At 26.3% G+C, this 26528-nt stretch overlaps 1 protein-coding gene across 1 annotated transcript; it reads left to right on the forward strand.

The window, feature by feature from the left end:
- Positions 1-795: 795 nt before the first annotated feature.
- On the forward strand, positions 796-21726 carry LOC112598804 (progestin and adipoQ receptor family member 3). The gene is made up of 7 exons (XM_025345427.1): positions 796-909; positions 15682-15845; positions 16707-16863; positions 18227-18379; positions 18486-18674; positions 20116-20206; positions 21530-21726. Exons 1-7 carry the CDS (start codon positions 796-798, stop codon positions 21667-21669), a joined length of 1008 nt encoding a protein of 335 aa, XP_025201212.1. The 3' UTR covers positions 21670-21726.
- Positions 21727-26528: the final 4802 nt, after the last annotated feature.

A 26528-nucleotide genomic window follows, 5' to 3' on the forward strand; every position in this document is an offset into this window, starting at 1 on the left:
CATGTTTTATACGTATACAATGTATAGCTATATACGTGCGTATAATATATACATGTACATAATAATAAATTATTGTTCCAAGTCGGCTCGCGAGTTATGCCGCGGCGGAACAGTGGAGGTGGCGGTTGTGGCGGTGGTAGTGGTGGAGGTTGATGGTGGTGGTAGTGGTGTCGACGACGGTGGCGTGATTTTTTATACTATTTATCGGTACCGCCGGTACCGGTTTTCTCGGTCTCTGCATTAATAACAACAATAATAATAATAATAATAATAATAATAATACGGTGTACGCCACTACCGCAACATTCAGCGCGATGATAATATCATAGCCGCAACAGTCTTAACAGGTGTCCGCCGCAGAGCAGTCGCAGCATTACTTGCTTTGTCGGATTCGCGCAAGACGGCGACGACGACGACGATAGTACGCACGCATTAATATTAAATCGTACGATATCGTATTGCTGTGGTCCTACCGCAGCAGACGGCGTTCGATAAAATAATAACAGTTTTATAATATTAGTATCGATATTGTTTGCGCAGTGCGTAATATCGCAGGTAAGATCGTCGGTCGTGTACGTTGAACACCGTTGCATAGTGACTGGAAAATTGTTGAGCGAGTGCGTTTGGTTATTATTATTTTTGTTGGATTACCGCGAATACACGGGCGATTTCCCAAGTCGTGAGTACGCCGACCGCGCAGCCCCCGAGCGAGATCGTGCCGTGTGCCTCTATACGCCATACCACCCCCTCATATACGATAACAGGTATTTTTTGAAGTCGCCTGCATACCAAAACATGATCGAATCCGCTTCGGCAGACTGTTGCGTTTTCGCCAAAGAGTCTCTGGCCGTGGACGGGTACATGGTGTCTCCGTCAGCAGTGCACCAGAGGACCAATAGCCACTTAAAGGTCAGTATCGACTGTTGCAGTACCTATTAAGCTTTTTATAACACACTATTTCGTATACTTACCTAATCTGTACTCGTATTTTTTTTCGAATCTAACAGTTTCTATCGGATTAGGTGAGTTTGATTGTGTTGTTTTCGATGAATACAATAGGGCCTTTAAATAAAGCTATTTTAAATGTTTGTATTTTTAAACAAATTAAAAAATTTAAAATTTTATTAATTAATAATAAATCAATAATTTTTAGTATGCCCAATCTTACAAGCGAAAACTAAAAATAAAAACAATTTTCATCCATCTTAATACAAGTCGATTAAATTACAAATTAAATATTAAAAAGTAAACGCGCGGGAAGAATTAATTATGAATTTTTTTAAAATTGTAAATTAATTTGCAATTTAATTTATCAAATTTGGAGCACCTGGATGGATGCAATTTTTTTAACTTATATTTTTTTTTCTTTTATAAAACTTCGGATAAAGCACCATCAAAGATAAAATTTAAATTATTGGAATTAAAACTAATTAGAATTAGCACCGTCATTAAATAGCATGACACTAGTCCGGCATATTATGTAGATATGCAAAGTATAGGTAAAGCGAACATAAATTTAAAATTTAAATTAAATTTTGGTTAAAACTTAAAAGTTTAAAACCTACTAACCTAACCTTAAGGAAACATTAATGGTTATATAATCATATACCTAATTATGGTTATATAAAAAAAGTATTAAAATGTGTGAGTGATTCCGTTTTAAGTATTGAGCTACAGGTAACTTAAACGCTAGGTATAAGAATGCAGGCGCTCGTATAAGTATAGCGTATATATTTATAATATATATATACAATATACATGTATACACTAACAATTTGTTAACTATTTATTATTTTTTAGACTACACCGCTACTTGTTTTCTGGAAACGATAAGTATTATACTAAATAGGATGGTGGGATTATAATTTATTTTGAGGAAACCAAAAAGGATATCATTTTTTTTTTTTTTTTGAAAAATAAATAGTAAAATTTCATAAAAAGTGCTTTTAATAGGTTTCTCAAATATTTATTTCTTATAGAAATTACAAAATATTTTTAGATAACAATCATTAAGTGTATCATGTTTTTTTTAATCGGGATTTTATTGCGTATAATATTATTTTTAAATAAGAATTTAAAAACAAATAGCAATAGCCACTGGTAAGTAGTAAGTATATAAAATACATTGTTTTTTGTAATTTTTAACTTCAAAGCATCAATCCATTATTTTAACAAAATTTTTTACAATGATTCAAAATAGGTATCATAATATAATATGCCGTGAAAGTCTAATGAAGTTGTGCTGTAAAACAGTTTATAAATCCGTTTAATGTAACTTTACTATTTTGATGAATGCTGGTGAAGCTTAATTTAACATAATTTAATCTACAAAGAGACTATAAATATGTACATTTTTTGGTTTAAAACGTTGACTTTTATCATAGATGCATTTTACGCGTTTATTCAGTATATCGTATGCACAAAACGTAAATCCCCGCAGGTTCAATATTCATCTGCGAGGTCGAACACACATATATATATATATATAAACACACACACACACACACACACACACATATATATATATATATATATATATATATATATACATCTATATAATACTGATTGGACATGGCATGTGCGTCCTCGTGATTTGTAATGCTCTCAAATATTATACTATATTTATCAGACGACGACAAGCATACCTACAACATGCATTATTATTATAATATAAATTTGACTTCTTATATATAATACAAATTATAGTATGATCGATTGTAGTGGGGCATTGGAATAGATAAATAATGACATAATTTATATCATACGAATTAATATAATATGTTCTGTGCGAAGGCCGATTTCGTTCTAATTATTGGCGCAATTAGGTAAATTATTATATTAGATTCAGAATTTAAGAGGAAAGGTTAAATAAAAAAAAAATCGGTAGCTCAATATTTCAGCATGAATAAATGTAACTAATTTTCTATGGTCTTGAATTCAAGACCCCTCTCACAACCATACGTCAAGTATGTTCTGTGAACAGTAGTGCATAGTATAAGCCTATTTATTTTTAAACTTTATTGTTTTGACATACCTATATAATATATAAACTATAATAATTGTGTAAAGTGCATTTAACGAAGCGTTTATGATTATGAAATAAAACTAATGCAAATAACGTAATCCTGCAGTTTTTGCGTGCTCGTACATAAATAGCATTTACTTAATATAAGATATTTATATAGTATACTAAAGTATACCTACATATTGTTATATTATTATTAACATTAAGATTTATATTATTTTTCGTCACATATTATACGTACTAATGTTAAAAATAATCGAAACCGATTTAACAAACGTCGTTTATATTATATTCATACGAATCCAGTAGGATTATATTGACGTGCCACGATAATTATATACTTACTAAGTATAAATTTGTACACATGTGATATATATTTTTAATTTACCTGTTTGTATATAACAGGTACACAAATGTAAAAATAATAATTGTCTTTAAACTACACGTGCTATAATTAATAATTATTATTACATCATTTGATTTATATTTTTTTTTCTTTATGAAATCTATTAAAGATATATATTTATTATTTCATAGATTTGTCCTAAATTATACTTTTTTCTCCTCCCTTAACCTAATCTAGTTCGCTCTAATGGTTAATTATGACATTAGGAAATGAAACACGTTGAATAAGAAACGAGTGAATGACCTATAAAAAATAAGAGACAAAAAATATATGTTTATCGTCCAGAATAAATTATGAATATAAATTATACTATTTCCCGGTAGAACCTAAGGGAAATGGTATAATTTAAGCATTTCGTACGCATATACATGTATTCTATTTTAATATGTCTACTTCTGTAATATGATAATTTAATAGGTCTAGGTTAAAAGTATGAGCGGTTTGTTACAACTGATATCTAAATACCTAATCGATATGTGAAGTATATAACACGATATATTTTGCGTACTAAACACAACTGAAGATTGTGAAGTCGATGTATACAATTTTGATAATTTAGAGTCCTTGACCTTGAGATCCTTAAAATTCCTTTATTACGAAATATTTCAAAAAACAAAAAAAATAAGTGATTGCCAACAGTAGAATGTGATATTGATGTTTTCAAGAAAAATAGTATATTTATTTAATTTAAAATCTATTATATACTATATGAACTTGAATAGATATTCAATTTTTCGTTTAACCACAACGTATTGTATTTTTAAATCCATCCGATATTTTGATACACCAACAGTTAGTGCTTGAATTAGGGTCTTTACAGAAGGAGTAAGGAAAATGGTTGTAATAAATATTTTTTTTGACATAATTTTTCGTACCCTATCTAATTTTTTAAAATTAGTTATATCGTCAAGTCTGGGCGGTCCTACCAGGTACACTAAGTTATAGGTTCCAAATTCCTGTTAAATTGTTGTATATGGTTTATTGATATTATTTTAATTCAATAGCACAAATGATTGTTATAATACACAAGTCATATTGATAGGAGGCAAATGTAGAATTATGACTATCTGGAGCGTCATCTTTTGAAATATATATGTATATGTTTTGAAGGATAGGAGGCTAGAAAAATCAGTGATATCAATATTGGTGAACAATTTCAGAATACTACACTTATTTTACATACAACATAAATATATAATATACCGTAAAAACTACGAGAGAATTGTTTTCAGTGAATCCGAACGCGTGGCGCGGCATTTATAATTTATTGTATATAAATGCGGTACAAGTAGAGGTACCTAACCTATATTTTGTATAAATATTTTTACATTGGTAAACAACATATCATTGCAAGAGTCGTCAGAAATAACACAACAGTTCGTAACTACTAACTATAAACAATAAAATACTGCATATGAGTCGTTGCGTGTATATCAATATACGTAAAATAATAAACAACAGATTGTTTCATATATAATTTATAAATTTAACAATAGTATTTTACATTAAGATTATACCTATACCTATATTATAAATTGCATTGACTATGAATATTGTGACAAGTATTAACTATTATGTGCTGATAGCGTTGAAAATCACGTATAGTTGACATTATATTTGATTTTGTCCGGTGTACGCGCATAATAGTTATGTATGCTTTCTAAACGAAATGCGAATGTCATTTGTGCGGGATTCCACCAGTTATATTATACAGAGAACATTGTTTGTGACGCCTTTATATTCTATTCATGTGTGTAGTTATATAGTATGTTTTTTTTTCTGATAGGCATTCGTACACATTTTTAATAAAGTTCGGCTAGGTTTATAATTATATATTATATATGTGCAGTTTGAGCCAGACTAACCAGTAGCAAACTGCTGCAGTAGACTGTTTTGGTCACTATATCAAAAGTATATCATTACGTTTAACGCGCGTTTTAATTATAATTTATCATTTAATGCTCTCAAAAAATAGCTAAATACTATACTTGAATAACACATTTACAGATAAACTTACTTTCGAATAGCGATTTTCGAACATGCCAGACGATAACTTCAACGTGGCAGCAAGAATTGGATATACGAGCTATTTATAATAAGAACAGTTACAAATACCTGACATAAATGATACACAAATGTATGTAATTATACAAAAATGCACTAAGCATATTATTACCAGTAATTGTAATTTTTGTAATATCTATCTAAACGTTTTGTGTCCAAATTGTGTGTTTATGTGATATAAAACTATTGCAGTCATCTATATATTAGGTATATAATATTATTGAACACATAGTTTCATAAATAAACATAATTTTTTTAATGTAATTGAATATTTCGATAAGTTTTCTAGGTTTGGTTATATATCCTCTATAATTGTTAACTTTAAATTCCTAATGAAAAAACGTAAAATTTATGGTTCGGTCACAAAAATAAATAACTTATATGGTTGTGTGCAGACTGCAGAGTAAAAGAGTCGGATATGTAATTTGAGTTTCTTTTCAGGCGAGGGCGATGAAACCCTAAAAAATCCACTGGCTAATGTTATATATTCTCACGTTTAAATCACAGTGGTATAGAGTAATCTTTAAGAAATTATAAAAATATTAGGTAACTACATAAAACATTAATATTGATATATTATAACACGCTGCTTATAATTTTATCTATTGTGATTTTTTATATAACTATACAAGTATGCGTTTGAAATTTATTTAGGAAGTAGCTTATATTAATAATTTTACTTTCAGTACATTTATTTCGTTTATCCGTGATTTAATAAACTATTGATTTGTTTGTACTAGTAGTTTGCATAGATACAACTTAAGAACACAATGAGCGTTTGACCATAGGACGTATATACTGATATACAGACGATTAACCAAGCAAGCTTTCCTTTTTATTTTATTTAATAATATGTAGTAATTTAAAACTTGGTTTTTGGAATTTTTAAATAAACCTTACTTTAAAATTATATTTTTAAATTCTTTAAATCTTTTTGTACTGATTAATAATTTAAAATAAAAAAGAGTTATTATTTAAAAAAATAAATATTTGTATTTCCACATGATTGTATTTCTTAAGTAGTATGAAATAATCTTAAAAATTTTGAAAATATGGTCTTTGAGTATATATTTAAAAATTTCAAATATCAGATTTTGAATAAATCCATTATTGAATTAAAAAACGACGATGAGCATGTTTGTTAAATCACTCTGTATGTTAAAAATATTATCGTATGCGGTTATAGTACACAAAAAAATTAAATATCTATACACTATATAATATAGGTACCTAATACACACGCTAAGAAATCGTCTGATAACCTCCGATTTATTATTCTACATCAAAATATGTATATTGATGTTGTTATTATAATAAAAAAAGATAAACAAGACGACGTCCGGTATTTTCGAAATGTTTTGTCTGTTTTGAGGAAATAAAATATGAATGGCGTACAAAGACTGCAGAATGATGTATATTTTTCAAATTAATTACAAATAATCTGGATCACAAACATGTTCAAATTAGTAATCAACAAGAATTATAGTATCCAGGAGGCACGATTACTATTAAACTAAATACTGTTGTTTCGCAAAACTCCACAAATCGTTTTCATTACGGGAACAGGTGATCGATGGATCGAAACTTAACACGTGTATAAATTATAAATTAGTGCATATATTTACATAACTGATTTTAAAGACTTAGGCACCACAAATACAATATATCAATCGCAACACATAACACGTATTATATTATAGTTACTGCGAGTGTATACGAATAATTAGTAATATTAAAATATAACTAGCTGGCTCTGTGCACTTCGTTGCATGTACAAAATATTTCCATATTAAATTTGGTTGTTTAATACTAACATTTAACGTAACGCGTAAGAATAAATAATATTTTTGGTTTTCTGATTTGATGTATAGATAATATTTTCGACACATCAACTTTAGGTATATAGCTGTTCCACCCGGCGTTGCCTGTGCATATTTTTTTAGTCATTTAAAAAAAGCATTTTTTTAAAGTATTCTTTAAAGTTTCTATTGATTTTTTAATATTTCTTCGTAAACTATAATTTTTTGTATTTGTTATTTTTTTTTATTGATCCTATTTAAGCTTGCCGCCTGACAACTAAGGTCATTAGCTAAGGATAAGAACAGTAGGTTTTTTGTATAAGGTTTGTAAAATTTGGTTAGTATGGTTGGAACGCATGTGTGTATGTGTGTGTACCATGGATTGGTTACTAAGAATTCGGGTGGTCACCCATCCGGGAGTTAGCGACGCCGGCTGATGCTTGACCTCAGAACACATTAGTGACTTAGGCCAACTACCACGCCTACACCAAATCACTTTTTTGTTTTTATGATCCAGGGCATAGATGTATAAATTGTTTTCTGGACTTACTCGTGAGCACACGTTAGCAGTTATCCTCGCGCACTTCGTTACTTATTAAAATGACGTTTCTTGAGTGGTTCAAATGCTGTCCAATTCATTATTAAACTCGTCGTTCATAGACGACACGGAGTTCTTTTTGTATTATTTTTATTAATACAATTTAATATGATATAATAATATAACATAAAATAATAATTTAAATGAACGTACAAATTCACAGTAGGTATCTTCTAAAAACGACGTAGAAAAATATTTGCATATTTTATTTATACGTATTTATTGTAAATAAGTAGAATTTAAACAGAATGGCGATTACCTGTTTCGCAATATAATTTAAACGGGTTTTTAATAGTTTTGTTACGGACTAAAGACAAAACAGTTGAACAGTAGGTATATTATATAATAGATAATAATGTTTTTAAATTTAAATTTATATGATATTTGTACAATCTGTACAATAGAATACAATAAGTAAATGAGATAGTTGATAAGGAATGTTATTAAAGTAATCAGACCAGATCAGAAAATAGGAATTCGTCTGATTATGGCTGCATCCCTTACATGGAATAAGATTAAGCAACTTCTGGTAATTTTTATTTTGATGATTTTATTCGTATACAAATAAATAAAAATTTCATGATTTTTACTTATCAACTTATTTCCGCACTATTCGACTTCTTGAGTGTTAATTTTTAATTACGCGATATTAGTAATTATACACTTTATAATTTTACAATACGGAACATGTTTTAAATTTATTTAATATTATAATTTATAAGTTTAGCATATATTTTTTAATTTATAATTTCTTATATTTAATGTAAAACACTATAGAAGTATATACTTACAACAAATAGACTAATACATTTTTGATGTAAAACAGATTTGCTAATGAATAAAATCGCGAAGGAAGTTTCTTGATACAAAAGTAACCTACTCGAGTTGAATTATAATTACAGTATAACACACATCATTATAATGGATATTATGTAAACAACTACTAAATATTCTTGTATTATCTACCATGCTTTCGACTTAATATAATCTTTCCGGAATATTTATAGTAGTAGGAAGTGTTCTGGAGGTCAATTTTATATGTTGTGTACATATAAAATATTTAAATAATTTGATGAAAAAAGTGCACATTAATAAATTATATTTTTTGGTTCACAGTTTAATACTTAATATATAGCGGAGATTATAAATTTGAATAATGCGTTGTTGAATAATTTAATATATAGAAGTCATAAATACAGAAATATTTAGTATATAACCTGTACTTGTAGTTGGAACCTAAAGCATTATATTATATTATATGAATCGAACTAATGAAAAAAAAAAATTGACATATCAACCTGTAATTGCAATTATACATTAAATTACTATATTATAATATTAAAACATTTACATAATAATTAAACCACAATAGAATAGGGAAAAAACGTTTATTGTATGATAAATTTATTATATTGAAAGTGTTAGGCGTTTATTGACAAAAATAAATATTAATTACCGAGCATTAATAAAATGTCAATATCTGAAATTAAAAACTATTGCCGTGCACTATTTAGTGATGAAACCAAAAAAAAATATACTTATAAACTTAATACAAACAATAATGTTATTAAATTAAGTTTAATAAGACGCTACACTCACGTATGTTGTTTCCGTTTTACAAACACACAATACAGGAAATTTGCGTTCATTAGAACCACTTTTGTGTTGTTACCCTTAATATTAGATTGAATTGACTTATTATAAAAGTTAAAAGTTTTTTTTGTTTTTTTTTTTAATAAAATTTTAATTTTCATGCTAGATATGAGTATTTTTAACTTGAAGTATTTACAACATTCATATTATCTTGCACAGAAAATATTCTTATTTTTAACTTTGATTATAGGTCAATTCACTAACCTAACCTTCACTTAATATTAAGGATAACGACACAAAATTGTTTTTACTGAACATAAATTTGTTATATTATAAATGTGTAAGACGGAGACAACATACGCAGATTGCGGGTATAGATTATCACGATAATAATAATAGTTATGACAGTGTAAACAGGTAAAAAAAGTTTATGTGTAACAATTCGTCATAATTGAATAAACACCATTTTTTAAAACTATAATTTAATTATAATGTATGGAAAAACCTAAAATACTCGATATTAATGTGTAGAAAAACCATTCAATATAAATTAAATCATGATGGTATGATTTTAATTATTGTTTAAATATTTTTTTTTTCTATTTGCAGTAAAAATATATAAATCCCAATAGAATGATGTATTTAATTTTGAAGAGTTTTGAATAATACCATTAAAATTACGAACGGATTTATCATACATACTAGATTATTTATTGTAATATTAATATTCCGATAATATGTTTTTATTAATTTGTAGATTCTTATCATTCCGTTTAAATAAATGCCTGTTATCTAAAATACTACAGAACAAGGTACTAAGTGTATATATATATATGGATGTATGTAAATAGTAGGTAGGTATTTCGTTCCAAAATATTTCATAAGCTATTCAGTACTCAACGTCTGAAAAAATAATCCAGCATATAGCTTTCAATGTCGATCGTGTATTGAATACATATTGGAAAATTTCGAATGCGAACTCGGCGTTTTGCGTAATACAGGTCTACAGTACGTGACGCTTGTCAAAACAAACACCTATAAATATTAACAAAACTACATTTAAAAAAAAAAAAAAATTAATGATGACAATGAAAAAAAAAAACATATGAAAGATTTGTAATTTTATGATATTAATAATATTTACAACGACAACAATATGTTGGTTTGTCTATAGATGAGTCATTTACCTAATGATTTTTTTTTTTCATTACCCTAAGTTGAACATTGTAGTTCGATATAACCTTAAAGGGGATTAAATATAACAACAAGTAATATCTAATAACACCTACCATAATCGAGATTTTGGCTTTGGACGATTTTAAATTTTTAGGCCATGCTCAAAGTAGAAGATTGCTGCACTATCGCATCTGAAGCATTTTGTGTTTAGTGGTCGAAAGTTTAGGCACATTTTTCCAGCATGAAGTGTTATCAGTCAGCTGGTTAATAAACTGCTAGAATATTATCCTTTATTTTAAATTGATTTAAGTATATATGAACCTATATTATATTGTATATATTATTCCTTTAATGTACCTATAAATGTATTTTGAACAATTATAACAGCTACAGTAATTATATTAACTATAGAAAATAATTAATTGCCGGTTGCATTATTTTGAAGAAATATGAAAATTGTGTACGATTATGCAAGTATAATAGTATAGCGATTAGTGTTATAAAAACGATACTTTCTATGCGTAATAAAGCTAGTAACCATTCATTTTTATTGCAACTATAATTTTATAAAATTGCACCTATGGTGTTAAAAATATATTGTAATTTTTCTGTATCCACTTATCCGTTATATAACAGTGTAACATTATAATTATCAGTCTTTACCCAGCAACTGATTTTTCAGCATAACATAGCAGGTCAGTCGTGTTTTTGTACAGAATTTAAATATTTTTAAATTTTTTTTTAGATATATTCTTTATAAATAAATAAATGCAAACAAAAGATAGCGTTATTATTGGGTAATTTTTTCTCACGCGTTTTTTCATGAAATAATTTAATAACACATATTCTCTTATTGTAAATTTCTCTATGTATATAAAATAAAATTAATTCTGTAGTACGGCTGATGCGTAGGATTGGAAGGTCAATTATTGTATATATATAAAACTAAAAGTATCCAAATTTATGGTTTTCCGCGTATACTGCACGTTTCCTGTACATACATACATACATATATATATATATGTACAAACAAATGAAGAAGAGAGAATTTTTTTTCGTAGTTTTGTAAACGCTCTCCGTCCGCTAATCTAAACATTGTAAACACTTGTGTGCGTATATTATGGTATATTTTATAGTGAACATCGCCGTATAGACATAACAAACGTACGTCAATAATAACATTACATGCGTACGCTAACAGAAAGATGTTATTTAGAGATGATGTCGCAATAGTTATTGCAGTAGATAATTAATACTAATGAGATATAGCGATAAAAAAAAAAAAAAAAAAATCGCAGATACTATTCGTTCCAGTTGAGAATTCTTTCGACTAAGACGTATCATGCATTACTGTAATAACGATATTCTATAATATTACGTACGTCTTTTCCCGGTTCTCCGAATAGGGTTAGGCTACGACGCACTATACCGAGCCGAAGACGGATTAACTATAAGGTGTGATAATTATTATTTTTTTTATTATACGACTTCTAATTGTTTTTTATTATGGACAGTTGAACAAACTTTATGAAGCAAAAATAACGAATTTGCAAAATTATATCTGTATTTTAATACCTACAATAAGTTACTATATAGATAATATATAAATTACAGGCAATTTGGTGGGACCCTCTCGGCGCATAGTGGTGCTATAGCGAATAAAAATAAACTTGTATGTTATTTACAGGGGACCAAAGAATGTTAATAATATTATGATTTATGATACTTAATTGTTTTTGTTAAAATCGCACATTAATTAAAACATGATATCTTTTAAATTTAAACCGATGTATTGCAAAATAAATATAATGTAATGAAAGTAAATTATGTTTTAAAGATCATCCACCTCTCTTGCTTATCTGTCGAATGTTACATTTACGATGCAATTTTATTCGCAGTGTTTACTAGTTATTTACTGTTCCATTAAATACTTACAGATACACCAACATAATAATTACTATATTAGTTACTCGTTCAAACTGGTACGCATATTTTTCACGTACTGCGCAACACATAATAGTGTTACATACATTTAACATTATATAGTAAGACGTCTTCCTGAACCGTTGTGTGTTGGAGTTATTTTCTATTAAAAATGTTCAATATTGTCTTCTATAATATAATATACCTAACCGTTGCAACTACATTTACAACATTTATATTTATGATAATAAATTATACAATATACGTTTGTGATTACCTATGTACTGTATAACATTTTTTGTATCAATAAAATAAATTAAAAAGTAAACCCAAGTTACTGTAAAAACGATGAGGCTATCCGTCTGCCAATTGTAAAAACGGTTTCCGCCGATAACGACACGCATATCGTTTGGTCACATTAACCTAATCTTTTCTTGACCCGTATATCATATTAGTATAAAAGCAGGTGTCGATAATTTAAATACCTTCATTGGCTAGTTTTGTGTATAAAAGTGATGTGCCAGGCAGAATCGAACTTTTCCTAAATTCAAGTCGGACTGGGCTGAAATTTTTATTTGATAATCACATTTGGGCCAGATTTCTATGAGAAATTATAAGTTTTAGCAGGATTTACCTTTTTTGAATAATATATATTAAATCGCCATTTCAAGGTTGAGCTAGGTTTTGGTTAAAAATGTATACATCGGTAAATATATTAGAGGAATGTATGAACTCCACCGTATCGGGCTTACTTAAATAAAAATTTTACCCCAGCCGGATCAGAATATTTAAATAAAACGGGGCTGTTGCTTATTTATTACAAATTGTTTCTAGGTCTATTCAAGTTGTAAAAAAAAAAAAAAAGCCGAACCGAACTGAAAATTTTTAGTCCGTGCAGACCTCTTCTATAGTAAGTAGAAATACTATGATGTGGAATAGGTGTAGTCTAACACATAGATACGATGTGTACATGTATCATAATATAGTTGGGAATATTCGCGAAAAATTAAATTAACGAGTTTGCGTGATACTATGCGTGCGACCTTACGCCAGACGACGTAGCTACAATACCATATATTATAACAATAACAATATTAGGAGTATATATTATTATATATTATACACACGGAAATGACCGGAGAATTTTAAACACCTTGTGCTATTTCGACGTGTTCGCGCCATACAAAATACAGCGTACGATTAATGCGAAATACAAACACTGCTCTTGGTGCTGTTGTTGCTACATGGTCTTTGACTGTGACGATTGTAAAATTATCACTCTTGTCAAGTTCAAGTACTATAATATATTTTTATTTTTTTTTTTTAAAGTATCGTAAAAGTGTTAAAAACTTACACGAGATAATTATTTCCTTGTTTGCTAATTTTGTGATCAGCAACATGTCTCTTTGAAATGTCCGTGATGATATGCATGTACTGTATGTACATATAAATCTCAATATTTTAAAATAATATGATGGTCTTAAATATGGTACTCACTTGAAAATTCCAAAAATTAAAAATATAATTAATACAAACGATGAAAGGAGAGTATAAGTACGCGATTGGGTGATTATTAAGTCAACTCCGAATATTGCCAGTTAAATTTTGGGTACATATCTGAAACAAGCCGATAAAAAAATGTATCAATGTTAAAAATGCACTGATTATTTAAACAAATAAACAATATCGTGAGTCAGCTGTGATGGGACGCTATTTTTGTTTCCAGACATTTATTCTGAAATCAATAATATGAAATAAACTTTAGTTTATTTGTACATAAACATATCAAATGATAAAATATAGTTTTAAATTGTAACCCATAATATTTTAAGAAACCATAAATTATTAAGTATCTAATTTTTTTACATATTATTAAAAGTTAAATTAAAAGCTTGTTTTGCCTATAGATTATTTATTCATATATCTAGGCATTATACATACCTAAACCAAAAATAAATGTCACTTCTAATAATATAACTCCAGTAAAAAAAATACAGCAATAATCGCATTTTCTTAAATTCGAAACAGATATTTTAAACGAAGAATAATATTTTATGGCATTGCACCAATATAATATAAGTCTAATACATCTGTAGCTATTGAATGTCTTTTATGTACTTGTGTATTAATTTATAATTGGATTTCAAAGTTATATAAACAAATTGTTCTTCATACAAGCAAACAATTTTGTACGTTAAAGTGTTATTGTGTCCTAGTTATCTTTATTCTTTGCCAATCGTTCATTTAAATACTATAAACATTAATATTATTGCTATTTTTTTTCTTATAATAAAATGGTATTTTAAAATATACTTTTTACGTATATTTTTTTTTACAAAGATAACTAAAATTCATTTCCAAACAATAATTGTTAAAAAAAAAAGAAATAAAAAATATAATAGCTTTTGATATAATAAGTGTTTCTTTAATTATTTCTTTATCAGATACAATAACAGACTAAATTAATCCTAATTATACGGAAAAAAACTTTTGCATTAATTATAAATTACAATTTTATTATTATATAGCTTGTAAGATAACATTTAATAATTATGAAAAGTCTAAAGAGGTATCTACTACAAGTAAAAAATAATTTGCGTACAACTTAAACAGGTTTATTATATTATTACATTGAATTATAAACTAAAATACCTATATTTCATTAAATATTACTACAATTAATAAAATGTACAACGTACACGTTTTATACATATTAAAATCTAATTATTGATGCATTCAAATTTGAAATAGCTTATTAACGAACTAAAAATTATGCACTAATACATTAGTTCCATCGGTTATTCACATGAACATTTAGTATTGTTAAACATTAGATATAGACTTATTATACATAATATAATATTAACAATTTATAATTTAATGATAAAAAATAATAACAATTTATAAAATTACATTATATTAAAGTACGATAGTGAAAAATAAATATTCTTTTATTCTGATATTATCTATTAATATTTTAATATCTTTTAAATTTGTAGCTATCCACCTCTTTAAATGATTATATGAGTTAATATGAAAATGTATTGTTCATAAAAATACTACAACAATTTTATTAAGTATTTTTTTTTTTTTTTAGGACCATAAAGAATTTCTAAAGAAATCAAAAGATTCGTTGTTATCGAGAAGCCCAAAAGAATTATCATTATTGCAGTTCCATGAAGTTGAACCGCATTTACAATCTAATCCATACATTACATCCGGCTATAGAGCGAGTCTATCGACAAAAATGTGCATAGAGAGGTATGATGATGAAATATTCATTCTGTATTTTATACATCAGAAATATATGATTACTTTCAGATAATATTAATTATGAGTGATTATATAAACATATTATATTGTGTACAATCATATTGCAATAAAAATATGTAATCAATTTAAACATTTTTTATGTCATTGATTGGATTACACAAAATAAAAATAGTATATTGATATTATAAAAGACTCATTTTTTTTTTGCCACCAGGTTAATTTTGTTTAAACTAAGTAGGAGTTTACTATAGGGTATTATAAAAATTTAAAAAAAAATAAATATTTTTTCTATACTTGGATGTATTAAAAGTCCTTGGACTTTAAGGATTTATAAACTTGTAAACATTCATTAGGCGTTTAGTTCAAATAATTTAAAATAATAAAAAAATACTAATACAATTATATTTACCAACTTTTTTCGATAAAGATATATTAATGTATGGTTTATTATTAAATATATATTCGATTGAAATATAATCTAACCTTCAATGTAATTTTTGAAAATGTACAGATCATTGAAATTGTCAATAAAAAATGTCAATGACCTTCGTAAAGTCGTGTCATTTTAAATGACGATGCTCCTTTAGGCTACGAATTCTACAATTAATAATTTAGTTGTAATCATAAAGTTGCAAAAAAAAAAATCTATTAGCTGCTTAACTATCATAGAAAAAACATAGTCATCCATACTAAAATAAAATATATAGTTATATAAGTTATAATAATGCATTAACGTGCATACAAGGATAAATTTTAAAATTTATCATCAATTTAATTTACATTTTATTATTTACATGGATAATTTAAAAAAATAATGACTAATTGGAAGATGTTACCTTTTTGTTTTAGTGCTTTTTGGATGACCAATGAAACTATAAATATTTGGTCACATGTATTTGGCTGGATGCTGTTTTTCGGTTTAACAATTTATGACTTGCTATTGTTAAATATTCACGCTTCACCGTTTGATAAACTTGTCGTGGGTCTACTACTTGGATGTTTTCAGGTATTTACAACTAGAGAAGAGTATTATTTGTATAAAACGTTATCCAATTAATTATTTAAATTCAAAGAATTCTTTATAATTGTTATTTTAATAAAATTTAACATTATTTTTTGAATAAAAAGTCATTTGGTACTTGTTGGTTATCTCTAACTATTTTCATGATCACCATTAGGTCATAACAACATATTGATTATTTCAGATTACTGATAACTATTATGGGTAATTTCGATTACCAACTATTAATTATCGATTATAAAAGTATGTTTTCGATTTAAATAGTCCAAGCGAGAATGGATATGCATTGAGTAAGTGGGTATCTTCAACCCATAGATCTCAAGATGTTAATGAAATCATTTTACCCTGTGACCAACCTGAAGTAGATTTCATAGGTTAAGGATGCTTTTAAAATATATTAAATTTTATATTTATTAAATTTATAATTATTATTAACATATTAGTTTATTGTAGTATCATATTTTATTATACACAAGTGTAATTGATAATAAACATTCTATTATATCGAATAATTTCCTAGCCTATCTTCAATATCATTATTAATTTTTGTTTTGTAGGCAATTTACAAAAAGTAACTGAAAGTAGTATTGAACTTTATTCGAGATAATGAAATTGCTAGTATTTATTAATCAATAAATCATGAGTAATTTTCAGATATTTTATTAAATAAAATAATAAATATATAGTATTACTTAAGAAAATATAATTTTTAATAATTTTTATTCTTTTATTTGTAAAATATGTATTCGAATTGTCATCTAAACTATCTATCTAACTCTGTTCACAACTAAATATCTAATAAACTTATATTTCTTTATTGGTATACTTAATATATAATACGGTATGATTATTGAATTTATTTAAATTTTTAAAATTAATTTTATATAAGTCCCAAAAATTTGAAATTTTAACTTAATTATTTCATTTTAATCAAATAAGTACTCGTACTATAATTTATAGTCTATTACAATAAGGCTTGAATTTATATTTATATATATATAAATACTAGTAGTATTCTTGTATAAAATCTACTGTGGCTATTTTATTATGTATTTTACACATAAATGATACACTTATGGAACGTCTTACGGATGCACTCATATGCACTTCATTTTATTGGACAGACAATAATAATTGTATTATTATAATAGTTTTATCTTTATAATTCACAACTTTTAATTTACTGTATATTTTTAAATCTGTTTTAGTCTTATGTACTCGTATTATTTAGTTACTGATTTTATAGATCATAGTCTTAATAACAAAATTTTTGTTTTTATAATCTTTTGTATCATATGTGTTTTATTTTAATATAATTTACTCATGTAATTTTTTATCGTATTTTTAGATTAGCATGGCATCATCAACTATGTATCACACGTTTTCATGTAAATCCGAGAAACATTTCAACTGTTTTTTATCTTTTGACTTGTTCGGCATAGCATTAAGCTTGTTGGGTATCTACTTATCAGGAATTTATTATGCTTTTTGGTGCCATCCCGTAAGTGAATATTTTTATTCCAGTACTATATTATTAATATATTTTAGTGAATTTTTTAAATAAATATTTTATTAAAACTCAGTGCGGTATATTATGTATTTTTCAGGTACATCGAATGTTTTACTTGTCTACAGTATTCTTTATATTTGTTTTTGTCATGGCATTACAAATACCAAAGTTTAAAGCAAGTGATAATTTGAAAATGATCTCATTTGTGTGTTGGGCAGCATACGGAGTGATACCAACGTGTCACTGGGTTGTCATTATGGGTGGATGGGAAAATCCAATAGTGGCTGTAAGTATTACAATAATATACTGTCAACAATAATAATTCAAAATTAAATAACACACTAAGAATATTAAAAAAAATACATGCCCAGGATTAGTTTTTTAAGATCTGTGTTAATACTAACTATATATTTATATTTTATTTTATTACATTTTTTTTCAAAATAATACTATAACTAAGAGTACGCTAATATAACTTATTTATTTTGAAAATATCTAAGTTACATTATTTATAAATATACTAATAAGTAATATTACGGTTTTGTAACAAATGAAATGAATAAATAATCGTGTCATACCTAAATAAGTTCCTAATGAATCTTATTAATTTTTATTTCTTATTGTTAAAGTATATTGTGTCAAACACAATTGTTCATACAGCAACATAGTTAATGGTATAAATAATTCATGAAAAAAAAAAAATTAAAACTTTTATTAATAATGCATTAATGCATATTATTTAGAACACGTATGGTGTTCAAACATCTATGTAGAAAATTTGAATACATTTAAATTCTAACCCTTAGAAATATCCAAACGCATATTATATCAAGTTAAAAATTCTATTTTATATTTTCATTATAGTTTAGGGAATATTCATTATTAAATATTTGCTATAAAATACTTAGACGTTTTTAATCTTAAAAATTATATGTTCTTAATATCATAGTTTAAAACATGATTTATGAACACCATGTATAAATAATTTTACTAAACATTTTAATTTATAAAAAAAATGTATCAACAACTATATAATATACATACTTATACATTATTGAAAAAAAATTTCAATTATAAACATATTGATGTATCATACTATTTTATATGTGTATTGTGTAATATTATATATTAACACCGAATGGACTAGCTAAAGAACTAATGAAATTGGAACTAGTTTTTTTATTCAATATAGACAACGTAATTAAATATTCAGGATTTCCTGTAAATTATTATTATCCTCACATAGATACCTTATTATTTATTTATAATGTACTTTTAAATATGGTTTAAATGAGTAGCTATAATGTTCATTATTAAAAAATATTATTTTATAAACGTAAATTTAAAATTATTAAGTTAAAGTTTACGAAAATAATCAATAAAATACATTTTATTTATAAACTCTGAACAGAACTTATCAAGAAATATTAAACTTAGTTAAAAAATTGAATTAATAATTAGTTATTTAGTTATCATGTGTGTACTTATAAAAACTTTTTAAGTAATTTCATATTATATTATTATAAATATAAATCACCTAGTGTAAAAATTATAATTATTTAAATGTTACTTTTATCTAATAAATTATTAACTATTTATAAGTTATTTATATCATTATTGCATACAGTAAGATTAAATTACTGACCATTCGTCTGTTATAATAAACTTACAAATAATAATTTAATTCTGTTAAAAAGATAACTTATCTTGTTTATTTAATTTTTCAGAAATTGTTATCAAGAATTTTAAACATGTACCTAATTTCCGGATTAGCGTTTCTAATTTACGTTACTAGAATGCCAGAGCGATTTTTCAAAGGTAAATATTTTAGTACCTATCTATTTACAATATTAGTATAGTTAATTAAAATTACAGTGAATAAACTAAGTACATTTCTTATTAGTATCTATTTGTTCAAAAAAAAATAGCTAAGCGCATCTGTTGGAAATTAATAATAAATAAAAATATTATTATCATTCAAACTAATGTATTTATTATTAAATAAATTTAAAATTAAAATAAATTTTTGTTTAATTTTTTGATATATTTTTTTTCAGTTTTTAGTGATTACAAATACTATTTATTTATGATTTAGATGAAATTTACTATTTAATATAATAATAAATAACTCGTACGAATTCTTACCGTTTACTGTGTACCTACTACCTACATATAGTTATCATAATTATATATTATGTTATCAACGTCTATGTTTAATTTATATTTGCAGAGAAATTCTGGACGATAATGTCCATAAAGTTGGCTTAGTATTGCCCGAGTTCGATTGTTTCAAAAATTGTACCAATATTTTGCGAATTAACTGCAAATTGATTTTTAGAATTTTCAAATAAATTATAAAAATATTATAAGTTAATAAGCTGCGACAATACCATTTAAAACTCTTCTATTGTCTGAAATTGTGTCAATAACAATATTAACGATATTAATTTATTGTGCATCAATAGTTAAATATTTTAACTAAAATTCTTACATAATTAAACGAGTTCTATCTCTTTAACAATCAAAAATGACTGAATTTCATGTTTAAGAGGCCTACGTATTTATTGCAAATCGAATGACGCCAAAACAAATTCTCGCGAAATTCTTATTAGTGAAATATTCGTTATCGCGTTTCTACACGATCGTTTTAAAACCTTAACTATAATAAATTAGTTAAACAATAATAATGTTAAAAATTATTAAAAGAAATATGTCACCGAAAAAAATTGTCGTTAGAAATAATATTATTACAAATTATATTAAACATACCAACACTGTACACAGTTTAAAATTGAAGAATTTAAATTTGATAATTATATTAATAGATCATTATTTTTGAGCAACTTCAGTGTATGATTTATTTGGAAATGGGAATCTAAGTTCTTTTTCACTATTATGTGTTTAAAGCATATTTTATATGATGTAAAAAATATTTAATATATATTAAGACATAATATTATATTAACAATCACACACAAACGATTATCGATACAAATAAGAACATGTATACATAAATCGTTTTATTTATTGTGCGATAATCAGGTGTAATATAAAGGCACATTATTTTAAGCAGTTCTTTATCTGAACTACGTTTCATTGTATTTTGAATTGTTATTAATAAATTAAATAATTTTTTTTCAGGTAAATTAGACTACATAGGATCATCACATCAGTGGTGGCATTTCTTAGTCGTGATAGCGTTATATTACTGGCATAATACTGGCATTTTGTATATCGAGTACAGAATGAACCATGGATGTGTCAACGATTTACGATTATAATATTAATTTGCTCAAAGTGTATGCTGTTATTTTATAATTAAATTATTTTTAATATTAAGTATATTATATATTCTGTTTGTTATTTTACGATTTTCTGTAAAATATTTTTTATACTACGTATATAAAATTCGTTCTTATATGTACATAAAAAAATTTATTTAATAATAAAATGGAATCGATTGAATACACAACAGCAATATTTTCTTTCGCAATATAGCACATACGACACAATACATATGTCGTATACTATCCTAAGTCTTTTATTTAAAATGATACATCCTGAGTATTATTATACTACATTAACACTATGTAATATTATATTATAGTCCCTGGTGAATATCCCTAAAATCGGGACCTTAACAATAGGTTTGTTCAAAACATTTATAATATGGCATATATATAAACAATAAACATATAATATGAATGTGTATGGTATGTATTGTACACCATTATTATATAAATTTACATTATTTGCGAATACATAGAAAAGAAACGCAGACTTGAATTTTGATTTCACCTTTTCTCGTTTTATTTTGTTTTTGTTTGTTAATCACGTTTTACACGTAAAAATGTAGCATAGCAATACCAGCTTCCATTACACATACATTTAAACTTTAAAGTCTATAAAAATCATCGAAAACCAATTCGTATAATAGTTAAAGAAAACGCATTATCTTTTAATGAATTGCAAATTGATAAATATTGAAAAATTTTGAATAATCTTCAAAACCACTTAACAATGTTGACAATAATAATAAAATTGATGCTTTATACCCATTTGCAATTCGATTTATCGGAAAAATTTATTTTAAGCTTTGTGAATATATTATAATAGTTTACAGTATTCGTAGAAGATATTATTTTTAAAATAAAAACGTTATACGTTACTTTCTATTACATTTTTACGGCAACACTATTACAATATATGTAATTAATATTTAATTTACTGTTTTTTAATAAAAGTGAAATCATTACTTATTTTTTTTTATGTTTAATTGTAGAATAGTAAATTATAAGACAAATAGCATAGTTACAGTAAGTTGTAAGACATACTCTTATTTTTTTGCAGTTGTACATATTAATTTTAGGATATCATGTTGATGGTTGACCTATGTATTAAATATTAATTTATAAAAGTTATAAAACATTGCAACATGTTAACACGTTGTGTTTTAATTGTTTGTATTTTAATTTTTTCGTTAGACTATTTTTCAATAAATTAATGGTTTTAATTCGTCGCCATCGCTAAACGAATATTTTAATTGAATACGACTACGGGGCACGAGAAAAACATTCTTAATTTCTTAAGCGTAGTTACATCGTGCCATGTATACTAAAGTGTACAACAATTAATACATTCATATAAAAAATGTCTCTAAAAAACTAAAAAGTATTATAAAATACTAAGATAAAATGTTAGGGCAACCAGTAGCACATATAGATAGGTCGAGAGTTTTATTTTTAATTATGAAAATAAATTAAGATATATAATATAGGTATATTTACAACGTTATTTCAGTGAATGTTCAATGATAACAAACGCAAAATCGCGAACTCTTAAGAAATACGTGTATATAACAGGACTAAGAAAAACAACAATAAAATCCTTGTGAATTAAATAATACATCAATCTGATAGAATTCAACGGTTTGTTTGAACTGGGGGTAGAAATAAAATATTTGAATTTATGGTTAAAACAACTTATTCGAACCACGAGTAAAAATTAATGTTTGAAATAATGTTCTAAGTAAGATGTTCTATTCGTCTTGGATTAGCTGACGATTTCCCTTTTCCTTTTAGATTGTTAGTGTTGTATTTGGCCGCAAATACAGCGTTAAAAATACATTTACTATTCGGCATGTTCAAACACTAAATACATAATAAGAAAACTTTATAGATACATGATATAATATCACTACGTATTTTACTCTAAATGCGCGCGGTTCATGTGCAACGAATATTTTTATCGATCGAAATATTAAAGAATAGTTTAACTACCGTGGCATAGAATAGGTATATGGGTTAGGTATATTATGTACGCAGAGTACAAACTCGATAAGACACAAAAGCTCGGAGTGAAAAAAAGTATTGGGCATTTAATACCACGCGTGAAAACGGATATGAGGTTTAACAGAGGGAAAATAAGATTCTATTCTGTAAACTTTTACAAGACGTAACTGCACAATGTATACAATATTCACACACACACTGTGGATATCCGAGGCATTTCGTTACGCGCGAAAAACACTCTCGTAGCTATCATATATCTATTGCCGAGTGTTTATACTATTCTCTCCTACCCCAACAACCAGCGCGGTATATATTTCGTATGCATTTTTTCGAACAGTCTACGCTCGCGCTTATAATATATTATGAGAGCTCTGTCCCGTATATAATCGTAAAAGCGAGTAAAAGCTTCTCGTTTTATGGCATTATACAGCGTACAGCAATCACCTACTAATTTCAACACGTAGAATAAAGATTTCTAGAGCCTTTACTCTTCGTGTATTTTACTTAACTTCATGAATATATCAAGTTATGCATCCACAGATACAGATGTGTACAAACTGTGTATGGGGAAACATTGTCGGCACTATTGTCTTATTGTGAACGCCTCCGCCACCGAGCTTAGAACCCGTTTGCCATACTTGGACATTTTTTTATAAACCTATGCATTGTAAAAATACTTTCAATTATAAATGAGTAAATAATAATAATATATATTATATATAGATCATATCAGAGTCACTCGTGGATTCTTGATAACTATAAGGGGACTACCCTGTATGTCAAACATGTACCTCAAGAACAGATATCTCCGTTAAACGCATTGTTTTTTTTATTCACTTCAGACTGTTTAAAATACGCTTGAAATCAGTTATTTGGATCGTACACAGAGTATCTCAAAATCTTGACATCACACTTGAATCTAATTGTAAAATCAAACTAGCTTATACAAAAGCTTCTTAATATAACTTATCATTGTTTATAATGACAAAAAAATATAATCTAATCCATAAATATAAAAACCATATCTAATGTAAAGACAATTTATACAAATTTAAATAGCAAGTAAGTTTATAGAATTTATATATAATTTTACTAATTTAACATTTGTTGCTAAATTATTTGTAACTTGAACCAATAAAAAAAAATAATGATGTAGGTATACTATATTGTTTACAGCTTCATAATAATAATAAAATGTAAAAATATATAAATTGCTTTTGTCGCATATTTGAATCATTTTTGTTTTTTCCATTGAATGTTGATATTAAATATTGCAGCAAACGAGTCATCATAATGATATTTTGATGTACCTGTATGTTAAAAACATTTGTGCAGTACTGTATACGCATTTGGAATATTTATAATGTATATATATATATATATAAAGGGACAAACAGTCAATAAAACATGCAGACGTATGATATGTTAATAAAATAAATTTTAAACTAAAAAGTATTTATCCTTTTCACGTATACTAGACTTACCTAACGATCGTCTATGGTAATGGGACGACGGATAACAAACGAGTATAGGTATCGATTGACATTTATTTAACAAATAATCTGTATATAATCATCTGTATAATGTTTTAGCTCATTTTACTGTTTACCGGTATAATTTATTATGTAAAATATTGTAGGCATTCCTTACCCGAAAAATTATCATAAAAACGCGAAACCATTACCTGAGGTGAATGTTTAGAAAATACATTTTATGGAACTATTCGTGTTAATTATTATTCTAAATTGAGTCGAGCAACCGCATCGAGGGTGTTCGACTTATTTAAACTGGGAATCATTATCATTTAAAATGTTATTCGCTTGGATTATCCTAAAACGATAAAATACAACATTACGGAATAACGAATTTTTTTTTTTTTTTTGATACAGTGTGGTTAAAGTATAAAATATTCAAAAAGTAAGTAATCTGTTGAATAAGGGGCGGGGACTGGGGAGAGGTTGCACACTCTCGTCACCAACGTTTTTAAAAAATGTTGAGGGTTGATATTATCTAGCTAGGACATAGAATTTTTAAGAAACCGTTTAAATTTAAACAAAAATCACAATAAAATTTAGTTAAGTTTAACTATCTACTCAAAGTCTCGAACAATCGAACATCAATTATAAGTTAACTAGTACCTAACAAGTAATAACACCCGTTCGAGTAATGAGTAGTGCACTTGTGCTAGTGTACGATTATAATGAGTATAGTGTTATAAAAATAAAATAATGCAATAATAAATGAGAAAAATAATTCGTACTTTAGTGTTTCAATTTGATTGTTATTTGTTTCTGTTCTATTATTGGAATTGTTTAGAACGTCAAACGAAAATTTATATTTATGATTGCAAATTAAGTATAACTTATAACATACCAATTAAATACTTGCCCTTGTCCTGCAATATGTTTTAAATTTTTGACACATTGTAACTTAAAAATACTAAACGAGTCGTTGAATATTCAAATATCATATAATGTTTATCTTTATTATTTACTATAAATCTACGAAATATTTCTTTAAAATAGCAGCCAAACTCTCATTGGCAGATACATGGTTCAGCCGTATAATTATTGACAATAATAACGATTAACAATATTTTACGATACGAAACGTTTTCAATCACATTTGACATTTAAAAGTGTTTGAATTATGTGGACATCTACCATAATATTATCAAATACTTAATATATCAATATTCAATTTTATAATTACGAGTAACATTTTCAATGGTTATATTCTGTATATTATGTATTATCTTATTTCATCACAAATATAAAAAAAATGACATTATACCTTTATATTAAGTAAAAAATATATCAAGGGGGGGGTATATCTGAAAGTCCTCCCCC

The sequence above is a fragment of the Melanaphis sacchari genome, unplaced genomic scaffold, assembly GCF_002803265.2.
Source record: "Melanaphis sacchari strain LSU unplaced genomic scaffold, SCAv2.0 Contig4_pilon_pilon, whole genome shotgun sequence".
NCBI lineage: Eukaryota > Metazoa > Arthropoda > Insecta > Hemiptera > Aphididae > Melanaphis > Melanaphis sacchari.

Excerpts from the sequence above, each read along its gene's own strand:
- LOC112598804 (XM_025345427.1), top strand. The coding sequence starts at position 796 with ATGATCGAATCCGCTTCGGCAGACTGTTGCGTTTTCGCCAAAGAGTCT. Across the intron at positions 15,846-16,706 it reads ACAAAAATGTGCATAGAGAG|TGCTTTTTGGATGACCAATG; the intron begins GTATGATGATGA and ends TTTTTGTTTTAG. Across the intron at positions 18,675-20,115 it reads GGGAAAATCCAATAGTGGCT|AAATTGTTATCAAGAATTTT; the intron begins GTAAGTATTACA and ends TTAATTTTTCAG.